Below are 25,605 nucleotides of genomic sequence, written 5' to 3' on the forward strand. Positions count from 1 at the left end.
TAACTATAGCAGCTGTCTCCTATACCCTACCCAGTAACTATAGCAGCTGTCTACCTATACCCTACCCAGTAACTATAGCAGCTGTCTCCTATACCCTACCCAGTAACTATAGCAGCTGTCTCCTATACCCTACCCAGTAACTATAGCAGCTGTCTCCTATATCCTACCAAGTAACTATAGCAGCTGTCTACCTATACCCTACCCAGTAACTATAGCAGCTGTCTCCTATACCCTACCCAGTAACTATAGCAGCTGTCTACCTATACCCTACCCGGTAACTATAGCAGCTGTCTCCTATACCCTACCCAGTAACTATAGCAGCTGTCTACCTATACCCTACCCAGTAACTATAGCAGTTGTCTCCTATACCCCAGCCAGTAACTATAGCAGCTGTCTCCTATACCCTACCCAGTAACTATAGCAGCTGTCTACCTATACCCTACCCAGTAACTACAGCAGCTGTCTCCTATACCCTACCCAGTAACTATAGCAGCTGTCTACCTATACCCTACCCAGTTACTATAGCAGCTGTCTACCTATACCCTACCCAAGTAACTATAGCAGCTGTCTACCTATACCCTACCCAGTAACTATAGCAGCTGTCTCCTATACCCTACCCAGTAACTATAGCAGCTGTCTACCTATACCCTACCCAGTAACTATAGCAGTTGTCTCCTATACCCCAGCCAGTAACTATAGCAGCTGTCTCCTATACCCTACCCAGTAACTATAGCAGCTGTCTACCTATACCCTACCCAGTAACTACAGCAGCTGTCTCCTATACCCTACCCAGTAACTATAGCAGCTGTCTACCTATACCCTACCCAGTTACTATAGCTGCTGTCTACCTATACCCTACCCAGTATCTATAGCAGCTGTCTACCTATACCCTACCCAGTTACTATAGCAGCTGTCTACCTATACCCTACCCAGTTACTATAGCTGCTGTCTACCTATACCCTACCCAGTAACTATAGCAGCTGTCTCCTATACCCTACCCAGTAACTATAGCAGCTGTCTACCTATACCCTACCCAGTAACTATAGCAGCTGTCTCCTATACCCTACCCAGTAACTATAGCAGCTGTCTACCTATACCCTACCCAGTAACTATAGCAGCTGTTTACCTATACCCTACCCAGTAACTATAGCAGCTGTATACCTATACCCTACCCAGTAACTATAGCAGCTGTCTACCTATACCCTACCCAGTTACTATAGCAGCTGTCTACCTATACCCTACCCAGTAACTATAGCAGCTGTCTACCTATACCCTACCCAGTAACTATAGCAGCTGTCTACCTATACCCTACCCAGTTACTATAGCAGCTGTCTACCTATACCCTACCCAGTAACTATAGCAGCTGTCTACCTATACCCTACCCAGTAACTATAGCAGCTGTATACCTATACCCTACCCAGTAACTATAGCAGCTGTATACCTATACCCTACCCAGTAACTATAGCAGCTGTCTCCTATACCCTACCCAGTAACTATAGCAGCTGTCTCCTATACCCTACCCAGTAACTATAGCAGCTGTATACCTATACCCTACCCAGTAACTATAGCAGCTGTATACCTATACCCTACCCAGTAACTATAGCAGCTGTATACCTATACCCTACCCAGTAACTATAGCAGCTGTATACCTATACCCTACCCAGTAACTATAGCAGCTGTATACCTATACCCTACCCAGTAACTATAGCAGCTGTCTCCTATACCCTACCCAGTAACTATAGCAGCTGTCTCCTATACCCTACCCAGTAACTATAGCAGCTGTCTCCTATACCCTACCCAGTAACTATAGCAGCTGTCTCCTATACCCTACCCAGTTACTATAGCAGCTGTCTCCTATACCCTACCCAGTAACTATAGCAGCTGTCTCCTATACCCTACCCAGTAACTATAGCAGCTGTCTCCTATACCCTACCCAGTAACTATAGCAGCTGTCTCCTATACCCTACCCAGTAACTATAGCAGCTGTCTACCTATACCCTACCCAGTAACTATAGCAGCTGTATACCTATACCCTACCCAGTAACTATAGCAGCTGTCTCCTATACCCTACCCAGTAACTATAGCAGCTGTCTCCTATACCCTACCCAGTAACTATAGCAGCTGTCTACCTATACCCTACCCAGTAACTATAGCAGCTGTCTACCTATACCCTACCCAGTTACTATAGCAGCTGTCTACCTATACCCTACCCAGTAACTATAGCAGCTGTATACCTATACCCTACCCAGTAACTATAGCAGCTGTCTCCTATACCCTACCCAGTAACTATAGCAGCTGTCTCCTATACCCTACCCAGTAACTGTAGTAGCTGTCTCCTATACCCTACCCAGTAACATGTGGCCTTGGTGCGTGCTGATGTGTGGCGTGCCGCTAGATGTTTATCTCTTCTATCACATTCCAGATCTATACTATGTGTGTGCTGTTGATTAGTCTCCGGTTGTCTCCATGGTTGAGGTCCACCTCATAATGTTGACACCACACCCTGGTTATTTGTTCTTTTGTTGTGCTCATTGGGATATTACAATATTCATTTTTCAGTGCTGAGGATGGAAAGTTACATTACAGAGCACATGTCTGGCTTTCAGTTTAAATGCTCCTGTCACAGAGTAAATAACTCTACATGAAGTTGTTTTTATCAGCCAACAACCCTTATACTGTACAGGCCATTCACTGTCATGACTGCTCACTGTGATGCTGCACATGTATGTCAATATGGACTTTGCATCTAACTCCTCATTTACATTTGTTTCCACCAATGGAGTTCAAAGCCTGTGTTTGCTGCCCTATGGACACCTATCTGAGATTACAACAATTAGAACTATACCAGGCCTGGCCTATACCCTACCAGCCTGTGTTTGCTGCCCTATAGACACCTATCTGAGATTACAACAATTAGAACTATACCAGGCCTGACCTATACCCTACCAGCCTGTGTTTGCTGCCCTACGGACACCTATCTGAGATTACAACAATTAGAACTATAGCAGGCCTGACCTATACCCTACCAGCCTGTGTTTGGTGCCCTACGGACACCTATCTGAGATTACAACAATTAGAACTATACCAGGCCTGACCTATACCCTACCAGCCTGTGTTTGGTGCCCTATAGACACCTATCTGAGATTACAACAATTAGAACTATACCAGGCCTGACCTATACCCTACCAGCCTGTGTTTGCTGCCCTACGGACACCTATCTGAGATTACAACAATTAGAACTATACCAGGCCTGACCTATACCCTACCAGCCTGTGTTTGGTGCCCTACGGACACCTATCTGAGATTACAACAATTAGAACTATACCAGGCCTGACCTATACCCTACCAGCCTGTGTTTGCTGCCCTACGGACACCTATCTGAGATTACAACAATTAGAACTATACCAGGCCTGACCTATACCCTACCATCCTGTGTTTGCTGCCCTACGGACACCTATCTGAGATTACAACAATTAGAACTATACCAGGCCTGGCCTATATCCTACCAGCCTGTGTTTGGTGCCCTATAGACACCTATCTGAGATTACAACAATTAGAACTATACCAGGCCTGACCTATATCCTACCAGCCTGTGTTTGGTGCCCTATAGACACCTATCTGAGATTACAACAATTAGAACTATACCAGGCCTGACCTATACCCTACCAGCCTGTGTTTGCTGCCCTACGGACACCTATCTGAGATTACAACAATTAGAACTATACCAGGCCTGGCCTATACCCTACCAGCCTGTGTTTGCTGCCCTATAGACACCTATCTGAGATTACAACAATTAGAACTATACCAGGCCTGACCTATACCCTACCAGCCTGTGTTTGCTGCCCTACGGACACCTATCTGAGATTACAACAATTAGAACTATAGCAGGCCTGACCTATACCCTACCAGCCTGTGTTTGGTGCCCTACAGACACCTATCTGAGATTACAACAATTAGAACTATACCAGGCCTGACCTATACCCTACCAGCCTGTGTTTGGTGCCCTATAGACACCTATCTGAGATTACAACAATTAGAACTATACCAGGCCTGACCTATACCCTACCAGCCTGTGTTTGCTGCCCTACGGACACCTATCTGAGATTACAACAATTAGAACTATACCAGGCCTGGCCTATACCCTACCAGGTTGTGTTTGCTGCCCTACGGACACCTATCTGAGATTACAACAATTAGAACTATACCAGGCCTGACCTATATCCTACCAGGTTGTGTTTGCTGCCCTACGGACACCTATCTGAGATTACAACAATTAGAACTATACCAGGCCTGACCTATACCCTACCAGCCTGTGTTTGCTGCCCTACGGACACCTATCTGAGATTACAACAATTAGAACTATACCAGGCCTGGCCTATACCCTACCAGCCTGTGTTTGCTGCCCTACGGACACCTATCTGAGATTACAACAATTAGAACTATACCAGGCCTGACCTATACCCTACCAGCCTGTGTTTGCTGCCCTACGGACACCTATCTGAGATTACAACAATTAGAACTATACCAGGCCTGACCTATACCCTACCAGCCTGTGTTTGCTGCCCTACGGACACCTATCTGAGATTACAACAATTAGAACTATACCAGGCCTGGCCTATACCCTACCAGCCTGTGTTTGCTGCCCTACGGACACCTATCTGAGATTACAACAATTAGAACTATACCAGGCCTGGCCTATACCCTACCAGCCTGTGTTTGCTGCCCTACAGACACCTATCTGAGATTACAACAATTAGAACTATACCAGGCCTGACCTATACCCTACCAGCCTGTGTTTGCTGCCCTACGGACACCTATCTGAGATTACAACAATTAGAACTATACCAGGCCTGGCCTATATCCTACCAGCCTGTGTTTGGTGCCCTATAGACACCTATCTGAGATTACAACAATTAGAACTATACCAGGCCTGACCTATATCCTACCAGCCTGTGTTTGGTGCCCTATAGACACCTATCTGAGATTACAACAATTAGAACTATACCAGGCCTGACCTATACCCTACCAGCCTGTGTTTGCTGCCCTACGGACACCTATCTGAGATTACAACAATTAGAACTATACCAGGCCTGACCTATACCCTACCAGCCTGTGTTTGGTGCCCTACGGACACCTATCTGAGATTACAACAATTAGAACTATACCAGGCCTGACCTATATCCTACCAGCCTGTGTTTGGTGCCCTATAGACACCTATCTGAGATTACAACAATTAGAACTATACCAGGCCTGACCTATACCCTACCAGCCTGTGTTTGCTGCCCTACGGACACCTATCTGAGATTACAACAATTAGAACTATACCAGGCCTGGCCTATACCCTACCAGGTTGTGTTTGCTGCCCTACGGACACCTATCTGAGATTACAACAATTAGAACTATACCAGGCCTGACCTATATCCTACCAGGTTGTGTTTGCTGCCCTACGGACACCTATCTGAGATTACAACAATTAGAACTATACCAGGCCTGACCTATACCCTACCAGCCTGTGTTTGCTGCCCTACAGACACCTATCTGAGATTACAACAATTAGAACTATACCAGGCCTGGCCTATACCCTACCAGCCTGTGTTTGGTGCCCTATAGACACCTATCTGAGATTACAACAATTAGAACTATACCAGGCCTGACCTATACCCTACCAGCCTGTGTTTGCTGCCCTATAGACACCTATCTGAGATTACAACAATTAGAACTATACCAGGCCTGACCTATATCCTACCAGCCTGTGTTTGGTGCCCTATAGACACCTATCTGAGATTACAACAATTAGAACTATACCAGGCCTGACCTATACCCTACCAGCCTGTGTTTGGTGCCCTATAGACACCTATCTGAGATTACAACAATTAGAACTATACCAGGCCTGACCTATATCCTACCAGCCTGTGTTTGGTGCCCTATAGACACCTATCTGAGATTACAACAATTAGAACTATACCAGGCCTGGCCTATACCCTACCAGCCTGTGTTTGCTGCCCTATAGACACCTATCTGAGATTACAACAATTAGAACTATACCAGGCCTGACCTATACCCTACCAGCCTGTGTTTGCTGCCCTATAGACACCTATCTGAGATTACAACAATTAGAACTATACCAGGCCTGACCTATACCCTACCAGCCTGTGTTTGGTGCCCTATAGACACCTATCTGAGGTTACAACAATTAGAACTATACCAGGCCTGACCTTTATCCTACCAGCCTGTGTTTGGTGCCCTATAGACACCTATCTGAGATTACAACAATTAGAACTATACCAGGCCTGACCTATATCCTACCAGCCTGTGTTTGGTGCCCTATAGACACCTATCTGAGATTACAACAATTAGAACTATACCAGGCCTGACCTATACCCTACCAGCCTGTGTTTGGTGCCCTATAGACACCTATCTGAGATTACAACAATCAGAACTATACCAGGCCTGACCTATACCCTACCAGCCTGTGTTTGGTGCCCTACGGACACCTATCTGAGATTACAACAATTAGAACTATACCAGGCCTGACCTATACCCTACCAGCCTGTGTTTGCTGCCCTACGGACACCTATCTGAGATTACAACAATTAGAACTATACCAGGCCTGACCTATACCCTACCAGCCTGTGTTTGGTGCCCTACGGACACCTATCTGAGATTACAACAATTAGAACTATACCAGGCCTGACCTATACCCTACCAGCCTGTGTTTGCTGCCCTACGGACACCTATCTGAGATTACAACAATTAGAACTATACCAGGCCTGGCCTATACCCTACCAGCCTGTGTTTGCTGCCCTACGGACACCTATCTGAGATTACAACAATTAGAACTATACCAGGCCTGACCTATACCCTACCAGCCTGTGTTTGCTGCCCTACGGACACCTATCTGAGATTACAACAATTAGAACTATACCAGGCCTGACCTATACCCTACCAGCCTGTGTTTGCTGCCCTACGGACACCTATCTGAGATTACAACAATTAGAACTATACCAGGCCTGACCTATATCCTACCAGCCTGTGTTTGCTGCCCTACGGACACCTATCTGAGATTACAACAATTAGAACTATACCAGGCCTGGCCTATATCCTACCAGCCTGTGTTTGGTGCCCTATAGACACCTATCTGAGATTACAACAATTAGAACTATACCAGGCCTGACCTATACCCTACCAGCCTGTGCTTGGTGCCCTATAGACACCTATCTGAGATTACAACAATTAGAACTATACCAGGCCTGGCCTATACCCTACCAGCCTGTGTTTGGTGCCCTATAGACACCTATCTGAGATTACAACAATTATAACTATACCAGGCCTGACCTATACCCTACCAGCCTGTGTTTGCTGCCCTATAGACACCTATCTGAGATTACAACAATTAGAACTATACCAGGCCTGACCTATACCCTACCAGCCTGTGTTTGGTGCCCTATAGACACCTATCTGAGATTACAACAATTAGAACTATACCAGGCCTGACCTATATCCTACCAGCCTGTGTTTGGTGCCCTATAGACACCTATCTGAGATTACAACAATTAGAACTATACCAGGCCTGGCCTATATCCTACCAGCCTGTGTTTGGTGCCCTATAGACACCTATCTGAGATTACAACAATTAGAACTATACCAGGCCTGACCTATACCCTACCAGCCTGTGTTTGGTGCCCTATAGACACCTATCTGAGATTACAACAATTAGAACTATACCAGGCCTGACCTATATCCTACCAGCCTGTGTTTGGTGCCCTATAGACACCTATCTGAGATTACAACAATTAGAACTATACCAGGCCTGACCTATACCCTATCAGCCTGTGTTTGCTGCCCTATAGACACCTATCTGAGATTACAACAATTAGAACTATACCAGGCCTGACCTATACCCTACCAGCCTGTGTTTGCTGCCCTATAGACACCTATTTTAGATAAATAGCCTCATTGTCAAAATCCCAAAGTATCCCTTTAACCCCAAAGAAAGAACACACATGAGCTGTCTGAAGAAACAAGTCTCCCTTTTGTCAACATCCACAAGGTTAGTTAGGAGTAACCACAAGGTTAGTTAGGAGTAACCACAAGGTTAGTTAGGAGTATCCACAAGGTTAGTTAGGAGTAACCACAAGATTAGTTAGGAGTAACCACAAGGTTAGTTAGGAGTAACCACAAGGTTAGTTAGGAGTAACCACAGGGTTAGTTAGGAGTAACCACAGGGTTAGTTAGGAGTAACCACAAGGTTAGTTAGGAGTAACCACAAGGTTAGTTAGGAGTAACCACAAGGTTAGTTAGGAGTAAGCACAAGGTTAGTTAGGAGTAACCACAAGGTTAGTTAGGAGTAACCACAAGGTTAGTTAGGAGTAACCACAAGGTTAGTTAGGAGTAACCACAAGGTTAGTTAGGAGTAACCACAAGGTTAGTTAGGAGTAACCACAAGGTTAGTTAGGAGTAACCACAAGGTTAGTTAGGAGTAACCACAAGGTTAGTGAGGAGTAACCACAAGGTTAGTGAGGAGTAACCACAAGGTTAGTGAGGAGTAACCAGAAGGTTAGTGAGGAGTAACCAGAAGGTTAGTGAGGAGTTACCAGAAGGTTAGTGAGGAGTTACCACAAGGTTAGTTAGGAGTTACCACAAGGTTAGTTAGGAGTAACCACAAGGTTAGTTAGGAGTAACCACAAGGTTAGTTAGGAGGAACCACAAGGTTAGTTAGGAGGAACCACAAGGTTAGTTAGGAGGAACCACAAGGTTAGTTAGGAGGAACCACAAGGTTAGTTGGGAGTAACCACAAGGTTAGTTGGGAGTAACCACAAGGTTAGTTGGGAGTAACCACAAGGTTAGTTGGGAGTAACCACAAGGTTAGTTGGGAGTAACCACAAGGTTAGTGAGGAGTAACCACAAGGTTAGTGAGGAGTAACCACAAGGTTAGTGAGGAGTAACCACAAGGTTAGTGAGGAGTAACCACAAGGTTAGTTAGGAGTTACCACAAGGTTAGTTAGGAGTTACCACAAGGTTAGTTAGGAGTAACCACATTGAAGTTGGATGTTGTTCCTACCCTTGTGTTTCCTCTGGCGTCTTGGGAACCTGCTATGACGTGCTCATTAGTAGATAACAAACTGTGGCTGGAGAGATTGAGAGAGAAGTGGAAAGGGCAGGAGTAAGTTCCAGGTTTCTTATTAGAATATGCCTTTAGATGACAGTTGAAGTTCAACAATCATTTTAATATGCAGTTTAGCTTTTTATTTTACCAAGTTCTTCTTTGTTTTATATCTAAAATGGATGAAATGTTTTTATTTATTTATGACTAATATATATATTATATAAATATATATATTTATTTATTTATTTATTTATTTGTTTATATATTTATTTATATTTATATAAATGGCTGGCTTCTGGACTCAGCGGAACGGTGTTAAGAAGCTCGGTTTGGCAGGTCATATTTTGGAGGACACAACTTGACCTTTGCCCCCCGAGCCCGTTGGGGAGTTGTAACGATGAGACCAGATCTAAAAGGGGGTAGAAATAGGCTCAGGGTTGAGTGCTATATATATTTAGTCATGTTTTGGCAGTGACAGTGCATCAGCTGGGAATAACATTGCATTGTATTAACAGAGAATGACACTGCAGCTTGGCAACATGCTGTTATCAGCTCAGCTGGGGTGGGGCTGGGGTTGAGGTGAGGTCAGAGTCCAAACCATCTCACTTGTCACTTCCTCCGTCTCAATAGACTTTCCTGGATCCCTCCTCTCCTGTCATCTCTCCGTTTTTTCAAAATCACAGAGGGAAACCTTACAAACACGTTTCCTCTCCTCAAATCCTTTCCTGGATTTCCTCTGGTGTTTTGAGAAAGCTATGAGGTGAGGAAGGGTTGAGAGGACACAAGGAAACGAGGAATCAAGGAAACAGTATTGAGACAGGGCCAGTGTGTCAGTCTACCTGATAACAACAACTTGCTAAAGGTCTCTGAGGTCATCAGGCAGGGCTGTGTGATGTGTACAGTAGGTGGCCCTCTGATAGCTCAGCTATTTCAAATATCCTTCTGTCTGCCCTGCCCCAGCTGTTTATCAGTCAGGCATACATACAGTACATTACTGCACTCAGATATGGCCTAGCTGTTAACTGTGTTTGTCCTCTCTGTTATCTCTACAGCTGTTAACTGTGTTTGTCCTCTCTGTTGTCTCTACAGCTGTTAACTGTGTTTGTCCTCTCTGTTGTCTCTACAGCTGTTAACTGTGTTTGTCCTCTCTGTTGTCTCTACAGCTGTTAACTGTGTTTGTCCTCTCTGTTATCTCTACAGCTGTTAACTGTGTTTGTCCTCTCTGTTGTCTCTACAGCTGTTAACTGTGTTTGTCCTCTCTGTTGTCTCTACAGCTGTTAACTGTGTTTCTCCTCTCTGTTGTCTCTACAGCTGTTAACTGTGTTTGTCCTCTCTGTTGTCTCTACAGCTGTTAACTGTGTTTGTCCTCTCTGTTGTCTCTACAGCTGTTAACTGTGTTTGTCCTCTCTGTTGTCTCTACAGCTGTTAACTGTGTTTGTCCTCTCTGTTGTCTCTACAGCTGTTAACTGTGTTTGTCCTCTCTGTTGTCTCTACAGCTGTTAACTGTGTTTGTCCTCTCTGTTGTCTCTACAGCTGTTAACTGTGTTTCTCCTCTCTGTTGTCTCTACAGCTGTTAACTGTGTTTGTCCTCTCTGTTGTCTCTACAGTTGTTAACTGTGTTTGTCCTCTCTGTTGTCTCTACAGCTGTTAACTGTGTTTGTCCTCTCTGTTGTCTCTACAGCTGTTAACTGTGTTTGTCCTCTCTGTTGTCTCTACAGCTGTTAACTGTGTTTGTCCTCTCTGTTGTCTCTACAGCTGTTAACTGTGTTTGTCCTCTCTGTTCTCTCTCTACAGCTGTTAACTGTTTCTCCTCTCTGTTGTCTCTACAGCTGTTAACTGTGTTTGTCCTCTCTGTTATCTCTACAGCTGTTAACTGTTTCTCCTCTCTGTTGTCTCTACAGCTGTTAACTGTGTTTGTCCTCTCTGTTATCTCTACAGCTGTTAACTGTGCTTCTTCTCTGTTCTCTCTACAGCTGTTAACTGTGTTTCTCCTCTCTGTTGTCTCTACAGCTGTTAACTGTGTTTGTCCTCTCTGTTCTCTCTCTACAGCTGTTAACTGTTTCTCCTCTCTGTTGTCTCTACAGCTGTTAACTGTGTTTGTCCTCTCTGTTCTCTCTCTACAGCTGTTAACTGTTTCTCCTCTCTGTTGTCTCTACAGCTGTTAACTGTGTTTGTCCTCTCTGTTCTCTCTCTACAGCTGTTAACTGTTTCTCCTCTCTGTTGTCTCTACAGCTGTTAACTGTGTTTGTCCTCTCTTTTCTCTCTCTACAGCTGTTAACTGTTTCTCCTCTCTGTTGTCTCTACAGCTGTTAACTGTGTTTGTCCTCTCTGTTCTCTCTCTACAGCTGTTAACTGTGTTTGTCCTCTCTGTTGTCTCTACAGCTGTTAACTGTGTTTGTCCTCTCTGTTGTCTCTACAGCTGTTAACTGTGTTTGTCCTCTCTGTTGTCTCTACAGCTGTTAACTGTGTTTCTCCTCTCTGTTGTCTCTACAGCTGTTAACTGTGTTTGTCCTCTCTGTTCTCTCTCTACAGCTGTTAACTGTTTCTCCTCTCTGTTGTCTCTACAGCTGTTAACTGTGTTTGTCCTCTCTGTTGTCTCTACAGCTGTTAACTGTGTTTCTCCTCTCTGTTGTCTCTACAGCTGTTAACTGTGTTTGTCCTCTCTGTTGTCTCTACAGCTGTTAACTGTGTTTCTCCTCTCTGTTGTCTCTACAGCTGTTAACTGTGTTTCTCCTCTCTGTTGTCTCTACAGCTGTTAACTGTGTTTCTCCTCTCTGTTGTCTCTACAGCTGTTAACTGTGTTTCTCCTCTCTGTTGTCTCTACAGTTCTATGTGCTGAAAGAGTGGGCCAGATGACTAAGACGTACAGTGACATAGATGCTGTTACTCGTCTGCTTGAAGAGGTAAGAGAACCTGGTCTATGACTTAGAGCACATTCATTTACAATGCTGTCTGTTTGGATAGTCAAATCTACCGTTCAGACATCTCTCTGCCAGGCCAAGTTAACCACATCATAGGACAAGTCAAACATTGTCATACAGTAGCAACTGTCTCCCTTTGACCTGATTCCTAGATCATGATGCATGATGCTCAGCCCCTCTAACCAGCCCCTCTAACCAGCCCCTCTGTCTCCCCTGCAGAAAGAACGGGACTTGGAGCTCGCAGCCCGCATCGGCCAGTCACTACTGAAGAAGAACAAAACCCTCAGTGAGAGAAATGAATTCCTGGAGGAGCAAGTGGAGCACATTCGAGAGGAGGTGTGTGTATGTGTGCTCTTTTCTCTCTCAGAACCAGGAGAAGATGTGACATAATGTTGATATTTTATCTCTCTCCCCCATTTCTCACCCTCTATGTCCCCCTCTCCCTTCTCACCCTCTCTGTCTCCCTCTCTCATCTCTCTCCCTTCTCATCCTCTCTGTCTCCCTCCCTCATCTCTCTCCCTTCTGATCCTCTCTGTCTCCCTCTCTCATCTCTCTCCCTTCTCACCCTCTATGTCCCCCTCTCCCTTCTCACCCTCTCTGTCTCCCTCTCTCATCTCTCTCCCTTCTCATCCTCTCTGTCCCCCTCTCTCCCTCTGCAGGTTTCTCAGCTGCGCCATGATCTGTCTATGAAAGATGAGCTTCTCCAGTTCTACACTAGTGCAGCAGAGGAGAGTGAAGGAGATTCGTCCACCTGTACCCCGTGAGTCTGCTATCTGTCATCCCGACCTGTGAGATTAGCCTGGTTCCGATAACGGTTTGTGGTTAATAGCCAACTCCTATGGTTGTTGTTCTGCTAAAGGCAGCAACCGGACCTGTTCCCCTCCACTCATCACATCCACGTTTTCCTCTTAAAGCAAAACTCCTTCATTTTTCCGTTGTCAGTAAACCCCCACTATGCCACTATGGTCTGTCGTAAGGTCTCTCTGCTCTTGTTCCTCCCACTTCTACTCTCCTTTTACAATGATATAACCTTTCAACTTAAAGGGCCAATGCAGCTGTTTTTATTTTCGATATCAAATCATATCTGGGTAACAATTGTGTACCTTACTGTAATTTTGTTTTCAATTAAAATGGTAAAAATTAACAAAAATAGCTACTTAGCAAAGAACAATTTCTCAAGCAAGAATTTAGCTAGGACTGTCTGGGAGTGGTCTGAGTGGAGAGGGGGGACTGAAAACGAGCTGTTTTTGGGAGAGATGTTTGGAACTCTCGTATTGTTCTATTAACAAATGTAAAACTTCAACCCACCAAAACAGGCTGACATTTCATGCGGTCTTCTCAAACAGCTCTTACACTAAAAAGGCATTGTCATCATTTTCACAGTATTATTCCAACCTCAGTGTGGATATGTGTATATATAACACAGAAAGTCTAGTTTTTGGCTGCACTGGGCCTTAAAGCTCTTATTTCACTGGTCCCACAAGTCCATCCAAAGGACAGGTACTTGATATGTTTTGTGGCTCCTGCTTAAGGACGGCTTCAAGGCTGTTTTCTTTAAGATGAATAAAGGCCTTTGATTTGTTTGTCCAGAAAATCCCCCTCTTCTCTCAGACAGAGGTACTGTGACCCTGTGTGACACTGAGGCAGCAGGCTGGGTTGGTTTGTTGTGTTCTCTCAGACAGAGGTACTGTGACCCTGTGTGACACTGAGGCAGCAGGCTGGGTTGGTTTGTTGTGTTCTCTCAGACAGAGGTACTGTGACCCTGTGTGACACTGAGGCAGCAGGCTGGGTTGGTTTCTTGTGTTCTCTCAGACAGAGGTACTGTGACCCTGTGTGACAGACTGATGCAGCAGGCTGGGTTGGTTTGTTGTGTTCTCTCAGACAGAGGTACTGTGACACTCCGGCAGCAGGCTGGGTTGGTTTGTTGTGTTCTCTCAGACAGAGGTACTGTGACACTGAGGCAGAAGGCTGGGGTTGGTTTGTTGTGTTCTCTCAGGGGGAAAATACAGACAAACTGATCTGTTTCTCTTACCCCTCAAACACAGAGCGGTTGGGTGAAAACCAGGAGCGTGGCATTCCCACTAGTGTCTTGATGGCAGACACTACCAGGCGTCCTGTTACACTGGTGGTAAAACATTGATTGACTGTTCCATCTATCCTTGTTGTCTAAATTATGCAGAAGGTTCCAGTCTGGTCTGTATATGGTGTTGAACCCCTCTGCCAGCTCTGCCCAGTCATTGTAAAGTTATCGAAAGCCAAGTGAACAAACAGATCACCGACCATCTCGAATCCCACCGTACCTTCTCCAATATGCAATCCGGTTTCCATGCTGGTCAGGGGCGCACCTCAGCCACACTCATCGTCCTAAACGATATAACCACCATCGATAAAAGACAGTACTGTGCAGCCGTCTTCATCGACCTGGCCAAGGCTTTCGACTCTGTCAATCACCGTATTCTTATCAGCAGACTCAACAGCCTTGGTATCTTAAGGCCCTCTGGCAGTCTCTATGGGGGTGCCACAGGGTTCAATTCTCAGGCCGACTTTTTTCTCTGTATATATCAATGATGTCGCTCTTGCTGTGGATGATTCTTTGATCCACCTCTACGCAGACGACACCATTCTGTATACATCTGGCCTTTCTTTGGACACTGTGTTAACAACCCTCCAAACGAGCTTCAACGCCATACAACACTCCTTCCGTGGCCTCCAACTGCTCTTAAACACTAGTAAAACTAAATGCATGCTGTTCAACTATAAATACCTAGGTGTCTGGATAGACTGTAAACTCTCCTTTCAGACTCATATTAAGCATCATTAAGCATCATTGGGGCGCAGGGTAGCCTAGTGGTTAGAGTGTTGGACTAGTAACCGAAAGGTTGCAAGTTCAAATCCCCGAGCTGACAAGGTACAAATCGTTCTGCCCCTGAACAGGCCAATGATGCTTAATATGAGTCTGAAAGGAGAGTTTACAGTCTAGCCAGACACCTAGGTATTTATAGTTGTCCACTAGGCCGTCATTGAAAATAAGAATTTGTTCTTAACTGACTTGCCTAGTTAAATAAAGATAAAATAAAATCTCCAATCCAAAGTTGAATCTAGAATCGGCTTCCTCTTTCGCAACAAAGCCTCCTTCACTCATGCTGCCAAACATACCTTCGTAAAACTGACTATCCTGCCGATCCTTGACTTCGGCGATGTCATTTACAAAATAGCCTACAACACTCTACTCAGCAAATTGGATGCAGTCTATCACAGTGCCATCCGTTTTGTCACCAAAGCCCCATATACTACCCACCACTGCGACCTGTATGCTCTCGTTGGCTGGCCCTCACTACATATTTGTCACCAAACCCATTGGCTCCAGGTCATCTATAAGTCTTTGCTAGGTAAAGCTCCGCCTTATCTCAGCTCACTGGTCACCATAGCAACACCCACCCGTAGCAAGCACTCCAGCAGGTATATTTCACTGGTCACCCCCAAAGCCAACACTTCCTTTGGTCGCCTTTCCTTCCAGTTCTCTGCTGCCAATGACTGGAACGAATTGCAAAAATCACTGAAGTTGGAGACTTATCTCCCTCACTAACTTCAAACATCAGCTGTCAGAGCAGCTTACTGATCGCTGCATCTGTACACAGCCCATCTGTACACAGCCCATCTGTAAATAGCCCATCTGTACACAGCCCATCTGTACACAGCCCATCTGTACACAGCCCATCTGTACACAGCCCATCTGTAAATGGCCCATCTGTAAATAGACCCATCTGTAAATAGCCCATCCAACCAACTACTTACCTCATCCCCATATTTTTTTGTATCTTTTTTTTCTGCTCTTTTGCACAAAAGTATTTCTACTTGCACATCTATCACTCGTGTTAATTGATAAATTGTAATTACTTTGCCAGTATGGCCTATTTATTGCCTTACCTCCTTACTTAATATGCACACACTGTATACAGATTTTCCATTGTGTTATTGACTGTACGTTTGTTTATTCCAGGTGTAACTCTGTTGTTTTTGTCGCACTGCTTTGCTTTATCTTGGCCAGGTTGCAGTTGTAAATGAGAACTTGTTCTCAACTAGCCTACCTGGTTAAATAAAGGTGAAATAAATTAAAAAATTATCCTTTGGTGGATATGATTCCCTGTTTTTACAAATCTCTGTCCCAAATGGCAACCTAGTCCCTATGTAGTCCACTACCTTTTACCAGGGCTCATAGGGCTCTGGTCAAACATAGTGCACAACATGTTGAACTACGGGCCCTGGTGGTCAAAAGTAGTTCACTTCGTAGAGAATAGGATGCCATTTGGGACGAAGCCTATGTCTCTTGTCACTTACTGACCGGTCACTGTGTCTCGTCCACACAGCATCCGCCACAATGACTCCACACTGTCGGTGCCAAGATACTTCCCCCTGGACTCACTGCAGAAGAAACTCAAAGACCTGGAGGCAGAGAACATCTCTCTCAGATCAGAGGTAAAGTCATGTCGCTAACTAACCCTGTGTCTAGTTCTGTGGCGGTGTCCTGCTGACCATACTGTGAAGGAGAGGTCAGATATTAATTTCATTGCTTTGGGGACTGAGTATTTTCATAGTAAACCAGAGGTACCAGTGATAATAGGACTGGAATAAGTACTGCTGCCAATACTTTACACCCAGCTCTCCTGCTGTGTGATGATGATGATGATGTGTGGCTGCATCCTGTCATCCCCCACCAGGCCAGTCACCTGGAGACGGAGACAGAGGAGTACGAGGAGAAGGAGCAGCAGCTGGTCAACGACGTCGTCAAAGAGCTGAGTGAGTAACACACACACACACACACACACACACACACACACACACACACGGCTCAGGTCTCACCTCCTCTGTCCCCTAGGCCCTCTGAGAGAAAGCAAAACAGGGCAGTGTTTCATTCCAATAAGGATGTTCCCTCTGCCCTTGTTCACTCCCCTTCACACTTCTGATAGGACTGGATGTGTGAGAGCCATATGAGGAGAACTAGGTGGAGATATTACTAACACCTAGCTAGGCCGTTAACATCATGTATCACTGGAGCTACATTTAAGTGTTGCTATGGAGGAGGTCTATGAGAGGTCAACAACACTGATTCATGGTGGATGCTCATTGCTCATGTCATTTATTTCGCCCCGTCCCGTGTACCCACTAGGAGATGCCAACCACCAGATGTCCACCCTGGCGGAGGAGCTGGCGAGGAAGACGGACGACGGGTCTCGCCAGCAGGAGGAGATCACACACCTCCTGTCCCAGATCGTAGACCTGCAGAAGAAGTCCAAGTCTGTGAGTGGCCAGGCCAGTAATGACCCAGACTGGTCCAGGCCAATGGACACGTTCCAGGTCGCCTTTCTTAGTCCCGCTCTGCAGATTCTTCTGATGTCACAACGCCTGGAGAAGTAGAACCATATTCATAATATAGACATCTTCAGAAAGGCACAGCTGCAAAGACGCCGACCTGGAACACAACTAGTCTGTTATAGCTGTTGTCAGTGTGTCGATGATGATGTGTGTGAGCTTATAGCCCTAAGGGACTAACAGTCACGTCTGTTCCACAGTATACAGTGGAAAACCAAGAGCTCACCCAGCATCTAGGGGCTGCCAAAGATGCCCAGCGCCAGCTCACTGCTGAGGTACAGTAAGGCCTCATTAATCAATTACCAAGAGGACAATAAGCACTGCCTAACGAGACCCAATTACCACGCTAGGGATGTTTTCCATTATGCCAGGGGTGTCAAACTCATTCCATGGAGGGCCTAGTGTCTGCTGGTTTTTGGTGTTTCCTTTCAATTCAGACCTAGACAACCAGGTGAGGGGAGTTCCTTACTAATTACTGACCCTAATTCATCAATCAAGTACAAGGGAGGAGTGAAAACATGCAGACACTCGGCCCTCCATGGAATGAGTCTAGTGGAAGTTGGGTTATATAATTCAATACAATACAATCTCTAACCATATTTAAATAGAATAGTGTTTGGTGTCCCCCTGATGCTTCAACAGCATATGATTATCACTGACATTATTTACAACAATTGTGATATTGTCCATATAGTTTTCTGATAATCTCTTGCTCCTCTTCTCTTGCGCTTTCTTTTCCCTCTCCTCTCCTCACCTCTCTCTCCCCTCTCTCTCCCCTCTCTCTCTCCTCTCCTCCCCTCTCTCTCCTCTCTCTCCCCTCTCTCCCCTCTCTCCTCTCTCTCTCCTCTCTCTCCTCTCTCTCCCCCCTCTCTCTCTCCCCTCTCTCTCTACTCTACTCTACTCTACTCTACTCTCACCTCTCTCTCCCCTCTCTCTCCCCTCTCTCTCTCCTCTCCTCTCTCTCTCTATTCCACTCTACTCTACTCTCTCTTCTCCTCTCTCCCCTCTCTCTCCCCTCTCTCTCCCCTCTCTCTCCCCTCTCTCTCCCCTCTCTCTCCCCTCTCTCTCCCCTCTCTCTCCCCTCTCTCTCCCCTCTACTCTACTCTACTCTACTCTCACCTCTCTCTCTCCTCTCTCTCTCCTCTCCCCTCTCTCTCTCCTCTCTCTCTACTCTACTCTACTCTCACCTATCTCTCCCCTCGTCTAGCTGAGGGAGTTGGAGGATAAGTATGCAGAGTGTATGGAGATGCTCCATGAGGCCCAGGAAGAGCTGAAGAACCTCCGGAATAAATCACTACCTCTCAGTACACCCCGACGCTTCCACTCCCTGGGCCTGTTCCCTATGGTGAGACACATACACAGGGGTCAGAGTAATAAATCACTACCTCTCAGTACACCTCAACCCTTCCTGTTCTCTATGGACAGACTAGAGGGAGGGAGTATGAGAGAGGAGGGAGGGAGGGAGTATGAGAGAGGAGGGAGGGAGGGAGTATGAGAGAGGAGGGAGGGAGGGAGTATGAGAGAGGAGGGAGGGAGGGAGTATGAGAGAGGAGGGAGGGAGGGAGGGAGTATGAGAGAGGAGGGAGGGAGGGAGGGAGCATGAGAGAGGAGGGAGGGAGGGAGCATGAGAGAGGAGGGAGGGAGGGAGCATGAGAGAGGAGGGAGGGAGGGAGCATGAGAGAGGAGGGAGGGAGGGAGCATGAGAGAGGAGGGAGGGAGGGAGCATGGGGAGGGAGCATGAGAGAGGAGAGAGGGATAGAGTATGAGAGAGGAGTGGGGGGGAGCATGGGGAGGGAGCATGAGAGAGGAGAGAGGGATAGAGTATGAGAGAGGAGGGGGGAGCATGAGGAGGGAGCATGAGAGAGGAGAGAGGGATAGAGTATGAGAGAGGAGGGGGGGGCATGAGGAGGGAGCATGAGAGAGGAGAGAGGGATAGAGTATGAGAGAGGAGGGGGGGGGGCATGAGGAGGGAGCATGAGAGAGGAGAGAGGGATAGAGTATGAGGGGGGGAGGGAGCATGAGGAGGGAAGGAGTGAGCATGAGGAGGGAAGAACAGATTGAAGCAGAGTGGAATGGAGAGAGGGCTGTAACTGGTATAGAGGGGAAATGGACTTCCTTTCATCAGGTTTTGTTTTCAACCCCATTCCTCAGGTGTCAGATGTTAACAGCATTGTTTATGCCGAGGGGGTGAGTGGACAACTTGTCTATTGCATCTCTGACTGCTTGATGTGTTGCCACTCACCACCAGTGAGGAGCAGGGAGGTAACCCTAATGCCCTGGCCACGACGTAACTCCCCAGCCCCAGAACTGTGATGTAAATGTAATGTAGAGAGAGGTAGACACCTTATCTGTATTAGCGTCTAGCTGTAGTGAATGTGGTCTGTGGGGAGAAGGAGATGGCTGGTATTGACCCTGTAGAGAGAAGTAATGTTTTGAGGTGTTTACAGTAGGATTAACAGGCTGGGTTAGTTCCCATGTAACCCTGTTACTTCCGTGTGATGGATCCTGTCTTGTTTTGTTTGTCCAGAATCCATTGGCTGGTTTTTGGGGCCCAGAAGATTCTCTAACAAATTAACTCAATTCAGTCACATAGTCTCTCTAGAACATGGGTCTCCAACTCTGTTCCTGGAGAGATACCCTCCTGTAGGTTTTCACTCCAACCCTGTTCCTGGAGAGATACCCTCCTGTAGGTTTTCACTCCAACCCTGTTCCTGGAGAGATACCCTCCTGTAGGTTTTCACTCCAACCCTGTTCCTGGAGAGCTACCCTCCTGTAGGTTTTCACTCCAACCCTGTTCCTGGAGAGCTACCCTCCTGTAGGTTTTCACTCCAACTCTGTTCCTGGAGAGATACCCTCCTGTAGGTTTAACTCCGTCAGTTTGGCATTAGGGTTTACAATGTCAGTTTGGCATTAGGGTTTACAATGTCAGTTTGGCATTATGGTTTACAATGTCAGTTTGGCCTTAGGGTTTACAATGTCAGTTTGGCATTAGGGTTTACAATGTCAGTTTGGCATTAGGGTTTACAACGTCACTCTGGCATAAGGGTTTACAATGTCAGTTTGGCCTTAGGGTTTACAATGTCAGTTTGGCATTAGGGTTTACAATGTCAGTTTGGCATTAGGGTTTACAATGTCAGTTTGGCATTAGGGTTTACAATGTCAGTTTGGCATTAGGGTTTACAATGTCAGTTTGGCATTAGGGTTTACAATGTCAGTTTGGCATTAGGGTTTACAATGTCAGTTTGGCATTAGGGTTTACAATGTCAGTTTGGCATTAGGGTTTACAATGTCAGTTTGGCATTAGGGTTTACAACGTTAGTTTGGCATTAGGGTTTACAATGTCATTTTGGCATTAGGGTGTACAATGTCAGTTTGGCCTTAGGGTTTACAATGTCACTTTGGCATTAGGGTTTACAATGTCAGTTTGGCCTTAGGGTTTACAATGTCAGTTTGGCATTAGGGTTTATTTACAATGTCACTTTGGCATTAGGGTTTATTTACAATGTCACTTTGGCATTAGGGTTTATTTACAATGTCACTTTGGCATTAGGGTTTATTTACAATGTCACTTTGGCATTAGGGTTTACAACGTCACTTTGGCATTAGGGTTTATTTACAATGTCACTTTGGCCTTAGGGTTTACAATGTCACTTTGGCATTAGGGTTTATTTACAATGTCAGTTTGGCCTTAGGGTTTATTTACCATGTCACTTTGGCATTAGGGTTTACAATGTCACTTTGGCATTAGGGTTTATTTACAATGTCACTTTGGCATTAGGGTTTATTTACAATGTCACTTTGGCATTAGGGTTTATTTACAATGTCACTTTGGCATTAGGGCTTATTTACCATGTCACTTTGGCATTAGGGTTTATTTACAATGTCACTTTGGCATTAGGGTTTATTTACAATGTCACTTTGGCATTAGGGTTTATTTACCATGTCACTTTGGCATTAGGGTTGATTTACCATGTCACTTTGGCATTAGAGTTTATTTACAATGTCACTTTGGCATTAGGGTTTATTTACCATGTCACTTTGGCATTAGGGTTTATTTACCATGTCAGTTTGGCATTAGGGTTTATTTATTCACTTTGGCATTAGGGTTTATTTACAATGTCACTTTGGCATTAGGGTTTATTTACAACGTCACTTTGGCATTAGGGTTTATTTACAACGTCACTGCCTTATCAGCGTGTTGTCCTAGCGTGTCGTCCTAGCGTGTTGTCCTAGCTTAAACATCTCCCGGACACAAAAAAGTAGCTAGAAATATGGTGATCAGAGGTTATTTTTAATGAGTGCATTACGTGAGTGGTTAGTTTGCATCAACTACCTTCACTTAAACTACTGCAAAGGTTTTGCCTGCCAACTTTTGTTTTGAATCGTGACATTCTGGCATGTCTGCCTTGTGATTTGTTGGGAGAGTTGTCTGTCTGAAGAGGACACCCCCCTTTTCAACGTTACCAAGAGAATCTTTATTAATCACAGTCCCTAGGTCTGGGACTTCAGAGACTAGTCACATAGTACTCATCATCATTACTATTATTATTATTGTCTGTCCTCCCAGGACTCTCTAGCTGCTGAGATTGAGGGCACCATGAGGAAGGGGCTGGCTATGGATGACCCGGAAGTGGAAGAGCAGAAGTAGGCCCTCATTCAATACCAATATCTACTGAAGTACATCTAACCCCATTTTAGAGCTATGCTGATATTGTGTGTGTGTGTGTGTGTGTGTGTGTGTGGTATGTGTGTGTCTATGGTATGTGTGTGTGGTATGTGTGTATGGTATGTGTGTGTGTAGGTTGCACCCCAAGCGTGTGTTTGAGACTGTGAAAAACGTTAACCTGATGCGTCAGCGCTCCTCTCTGGCCCCGTCTCCCATGAACATCCCCGGCTCCAACCGGTCGTCCTGTCTGAACTCTGGCCGCTCCAGCTGCCTGTCCACGCCCCGCTCCAGCCTGTACGGAGGAGATATGGGGAGCATCCTCATAGACAACCACACCAACAGCTTCATACTGGAGACGCCTGACCACAGGTACTGGGACTGAGACATGACTCTACTCGCTGGCTGGCTCTCTTTCACTTTGAATATGAAATCTCTCTGTCTGTCTGTCTGTCTGTCTGTCTGTCTGTCTGTCTGTCTGTCTGTCTGTGTGTCTGTGTGTCTGTGTACTTGATCAAGTAAAGTTCTGGCTGGAACAACAAGTCAGAGGTCGTCCCATCCATGTAGTTGTCCAGTAAAGTCTATCAGAGTGTTAACAAGACGGTTTCCTGAATGCATATCTGCTATCATTGTAATTTGCTGACTCTACAACAACACCACTGACAGCAATATCCATGGCTTTGCTGTGTAAACCAAGAGGGAAAGGAAGAAGTTTGTCTTTACTAGTTCCCATAGCAACCACGGTACAATAAAGCCAAACAGTAGTTTCTCCTGTAACAACTGATTATGTTGTGGCTCTGCACATAATGCTAGGAAAGTCAAAACGTCTTGTGTTGACGTCAAATGACCATTGGTGATTTTTGTTATTAGGTTTGACAACCGCAAATAACTGACTATTTTTGTTGATGTCATCAGCCAGTCTTGTTGCTATTCACGTTGTTATGTACAGGACCAGTGTCTCATTGAGTACAGAAAACCAGTTATAGGACCTCTTGTTAGACTTGAATAGGACTAGATTGAATAAATAAATACTATGTACACAGTTTCTCCTGTCCTCAGCAAATGCAGGTTGATGGCCAAGACTCATGTTGTCTTCTGCTCTATTCTCTCTCCCCCCCCCCAGTACGGATGACTCCAACAAGAAACCAGGGACCCCTGGAACGCCGGGCTCTCAGGATCTGGAAGCAGCCCTGCGACGTCTCTCCCTGCGGCGGGACAACTACCTGAGCGAGCGGCGGTTCTTCGAGGAGGAGAGGGATCGGAAGCTCCAGGGGCTGGTGGAGAAGGGAGAGGTGGACAACGGCAGTATGACCCCCACAGAGAGCATCATGTCCCTGGGAGGAACCCACCTCTCTTCCATCTGGTCTGGGTACTCCTTCAGCTCCCGCTCCTACCTGCCGGAGAAGCTGCAGATCGTCAAGCCACTGGAAGGTGACTCCTCCCCCACGACCTCTCACCCTGCTGCTGGTTGACACAGTACTCCTTCTACTTCTGACTCACCCAGCCCCCGCTGCTGGTTCCACATCTACAGTTAGAGTTGAGGCTCACACAGATCACACCGAATGTGGATCTAGCCTACGTCTGCCGATCGTTCAGCATGCTGTGTTTTAGGGACCACCCGCTGTCGATGTCTGACTGCCAAAACTCTTTAAGTGATTCTACATAATAAATATGTTCGCAAACTACGTTCAGAGGTGCCAAGTTCCAGAAACCGTTATTGGTGTGTCTGAGCTTTTACTTCGAGTTAGACCGGCCCACCACCAGCCCTGCCAAACACATTAGTTTAACCTGGTTTAGTTATCATCATGCACAGCAAATCCAGACCTGTTGCTGGTCTTTTTCACAGCATCGTTGAGGCCCTGTGCCTCTCATCCTATGTTTTATCAAGGAGAGATTACATTAAACAGCCATACAGCCTGTTACTCTAATGTCCATGTCAAATCATCTCCAAACATATCAGGCATCCTCAAAAAGCTGTCGAGAGATTTGCTACATATTTGTGTTATCTCCTGAAAGAACCTGAATGCTACTGTTTGAAATACAAGTTGGATACTGTGTTTGAGTCGATAGATGCAGTTATAGATCAGGTATGAAGCACACGTTTAACCAAATAAAAGACAAGTTCTTCACATTTTTATCTACGTTTTTCTTACATATTTTCCCACGTTAAAATGCTATATATATTCATTTTCCAAATGTTGTTTTCAACAAGTTTTTCAGCTTTTTTTTTGTCAGATTAAATGGTTGATTGAAAAATCACCAGAGATCAGAGGGCACTATATAGGGATGTAGGGTGGCATTTGGGACGTAGAAACATCTAGTAGAGTATCTAATCTGGGTCTCTAGTGCCACCTGGTGACAACACCATTAACATGCACAATGAATCAACACTTGTGAGTTCATTACATTATTACACTGCTATTACATTATCATTACACTATAATATACACTACCATTTATTACATTATTACACTAATAATATACACATATTAATTACATTATCATTACACTATAATATACGCTATGATGTATTACATTATCGTTACACTACCATTTATTACACTATAATAATATACACAGATTAATTATATTATCATTACACTAATATACACTATGATTTATTACATTATCATTACACTGAGATTAATTACATTATCATTACGCTATAGTATACACTAACATGTATTGCATTATCATTACACTATAATAAAATATACTCATATTTATTACATTATCATTACACTTTAATAATATATGCGTGTCTAACGTTTGATATTCTCCCTCCCAGGCTCGGCCACCCTGCACCAGTGGCAGCAGCTGGCTCAGCCCAACCTGGGTGGGATCCTGGACACGCGGCCTGGTGTGGTCACTAAGGGCTTCCGTCCTCTGGAACTAGACCTGGAGCACATGTACCTGTTCACTGACTTTGAGGAGGAGGACTTTGAGGTAGTGGAGGAGTCTGACCACCTGTCTGTCTCAGGCTCTACCCCAGGCTGTAGTGGTATCTCCATCCTCAGCCGGCAGGGCCTCCGTACCCGCTCCTCCTCCTGCTCCTCCTCCTGCAGCGGCAGATCCATCAACAACAACCTTCCAGAGGGAGAAGCCAGGGAAGAGGGCGAGACAGGCCCAGGCAGCACATCACTGTCGTCTCCTGCACCTCCAGACAGCGAGAACCAGGGGAACCAGGATCAGGCTGCAGCCGCTGACGGGGTGTCCGGTGAGGGAGCCTGCTAAATGGGTCACACAGGCACCGGACGTCCCTAGCCCTCCCTTCTACCTCAGGATATTGGGGCATTCATTGGCCATAGCCATCCCCTCCTCGCCTGCCCGTCGGTCCCCGATCCCTCCACGCTCATGCACACATCTCCAGACATACCCACCTCGTCCAGACACACCCACCTCATCCAGACGTGTCCAGACATACCCACCTCGTCCAGACACACCCACCTCATCCAGACGTGTTCAGACACACCCACCTCATCCAGACGTGTCCAGACATACCCACCTCGTCCAGACACACCCACCTCATCCAGACGTGTCCAGAC

General features: G+C 45.7%; 1 protein-coding gene across 20 annotated transcripts in view; it reads left to right on the forward strand.

Annotated features, from left to right (window-relative positions):
• LOC110507508 (trafficking kinesin-binding protein 1) overlaps positions 1 to 25,605 on the forward strand; it is a 92,450-nt gene that overhangs the window by 54,614 nt on the left and 12,231 nt on the right. For 11 of the 20 annotated variants that reach the window (XM_090188882.1, XM_090188828.1, XM_090188867.1 and 8 more), the window contains 12 exons: positions 11,933 to 12,009; positions 12,247 to 12,363; positions 12,687 to 12,787; positions 16,395 to 16,503; positions 16,746 to 16,824; positions 17,195 to 17,325; positions 17,598 to 17,672; positions 18,605 to 18,742; positions 21,965 to 22,041; positions 22,199 to 22,432; positions 23,184 to 23,491; positions 24,849 to 25,277. In XM_090188882.1, the coding sequence (XP_090045008.1) occupies positions 11,959 to 12,009; positions 12,247 to 12,363; positions 12,687 to 12,787; positions 16,395 to 16,503; positions 16,746 to 16,824; positions 17,195 to 17,325; positions 17,598 to 17,672; positions 18,605 to 18,742; positions 21,965 to 22,041; positions 22,199 to 22,432; positions 23,184 to 23,491; positions 24,849 to 25,277 (1,849 nt within the window). In that variant the 5' untranslated portion in view covers positions 11,933 to 11,958. Of the gene's footprint in view, positions 1 to 11,932; positions 12,010 to 12,246; positions 12,364 to 12,686; positions 12,788 to 16,394; positions 16,504 to 16,745; positions 16,825 to 17,194; positions 17,326 to 17,597; positions 17,673 to 18,604; positions 18,743 to 19,548; positions 19,585 to 21,964; positions 22,042 to 22,198; positions 22,433 to 23,183; positions 23,492 to 24,848; positions 25,278 to 25,605 lie in introns of all 20 variants that reach the window. The other 9 variants (XM_090188819.1, XM_090188842.1, XM_090188852.1 and 6 more) reach the window with 1 other exon arrangement.

Source organism: Oncorhynchus mykiss, chromosome 2 (assembly GCF_057628025.1).
Source record: "Oncorhynchus mykiss isolate SJ-2025 chromosome 2, ASM5762802v1, whole genome shotgun sequence".
Lineage (NCBI taxonomy): Eukaryota > Metazoa > Chordata > Actinopteri > Salmoniformes > Salmonidae > Oncorhynchus > Oncorhynchus mykiss.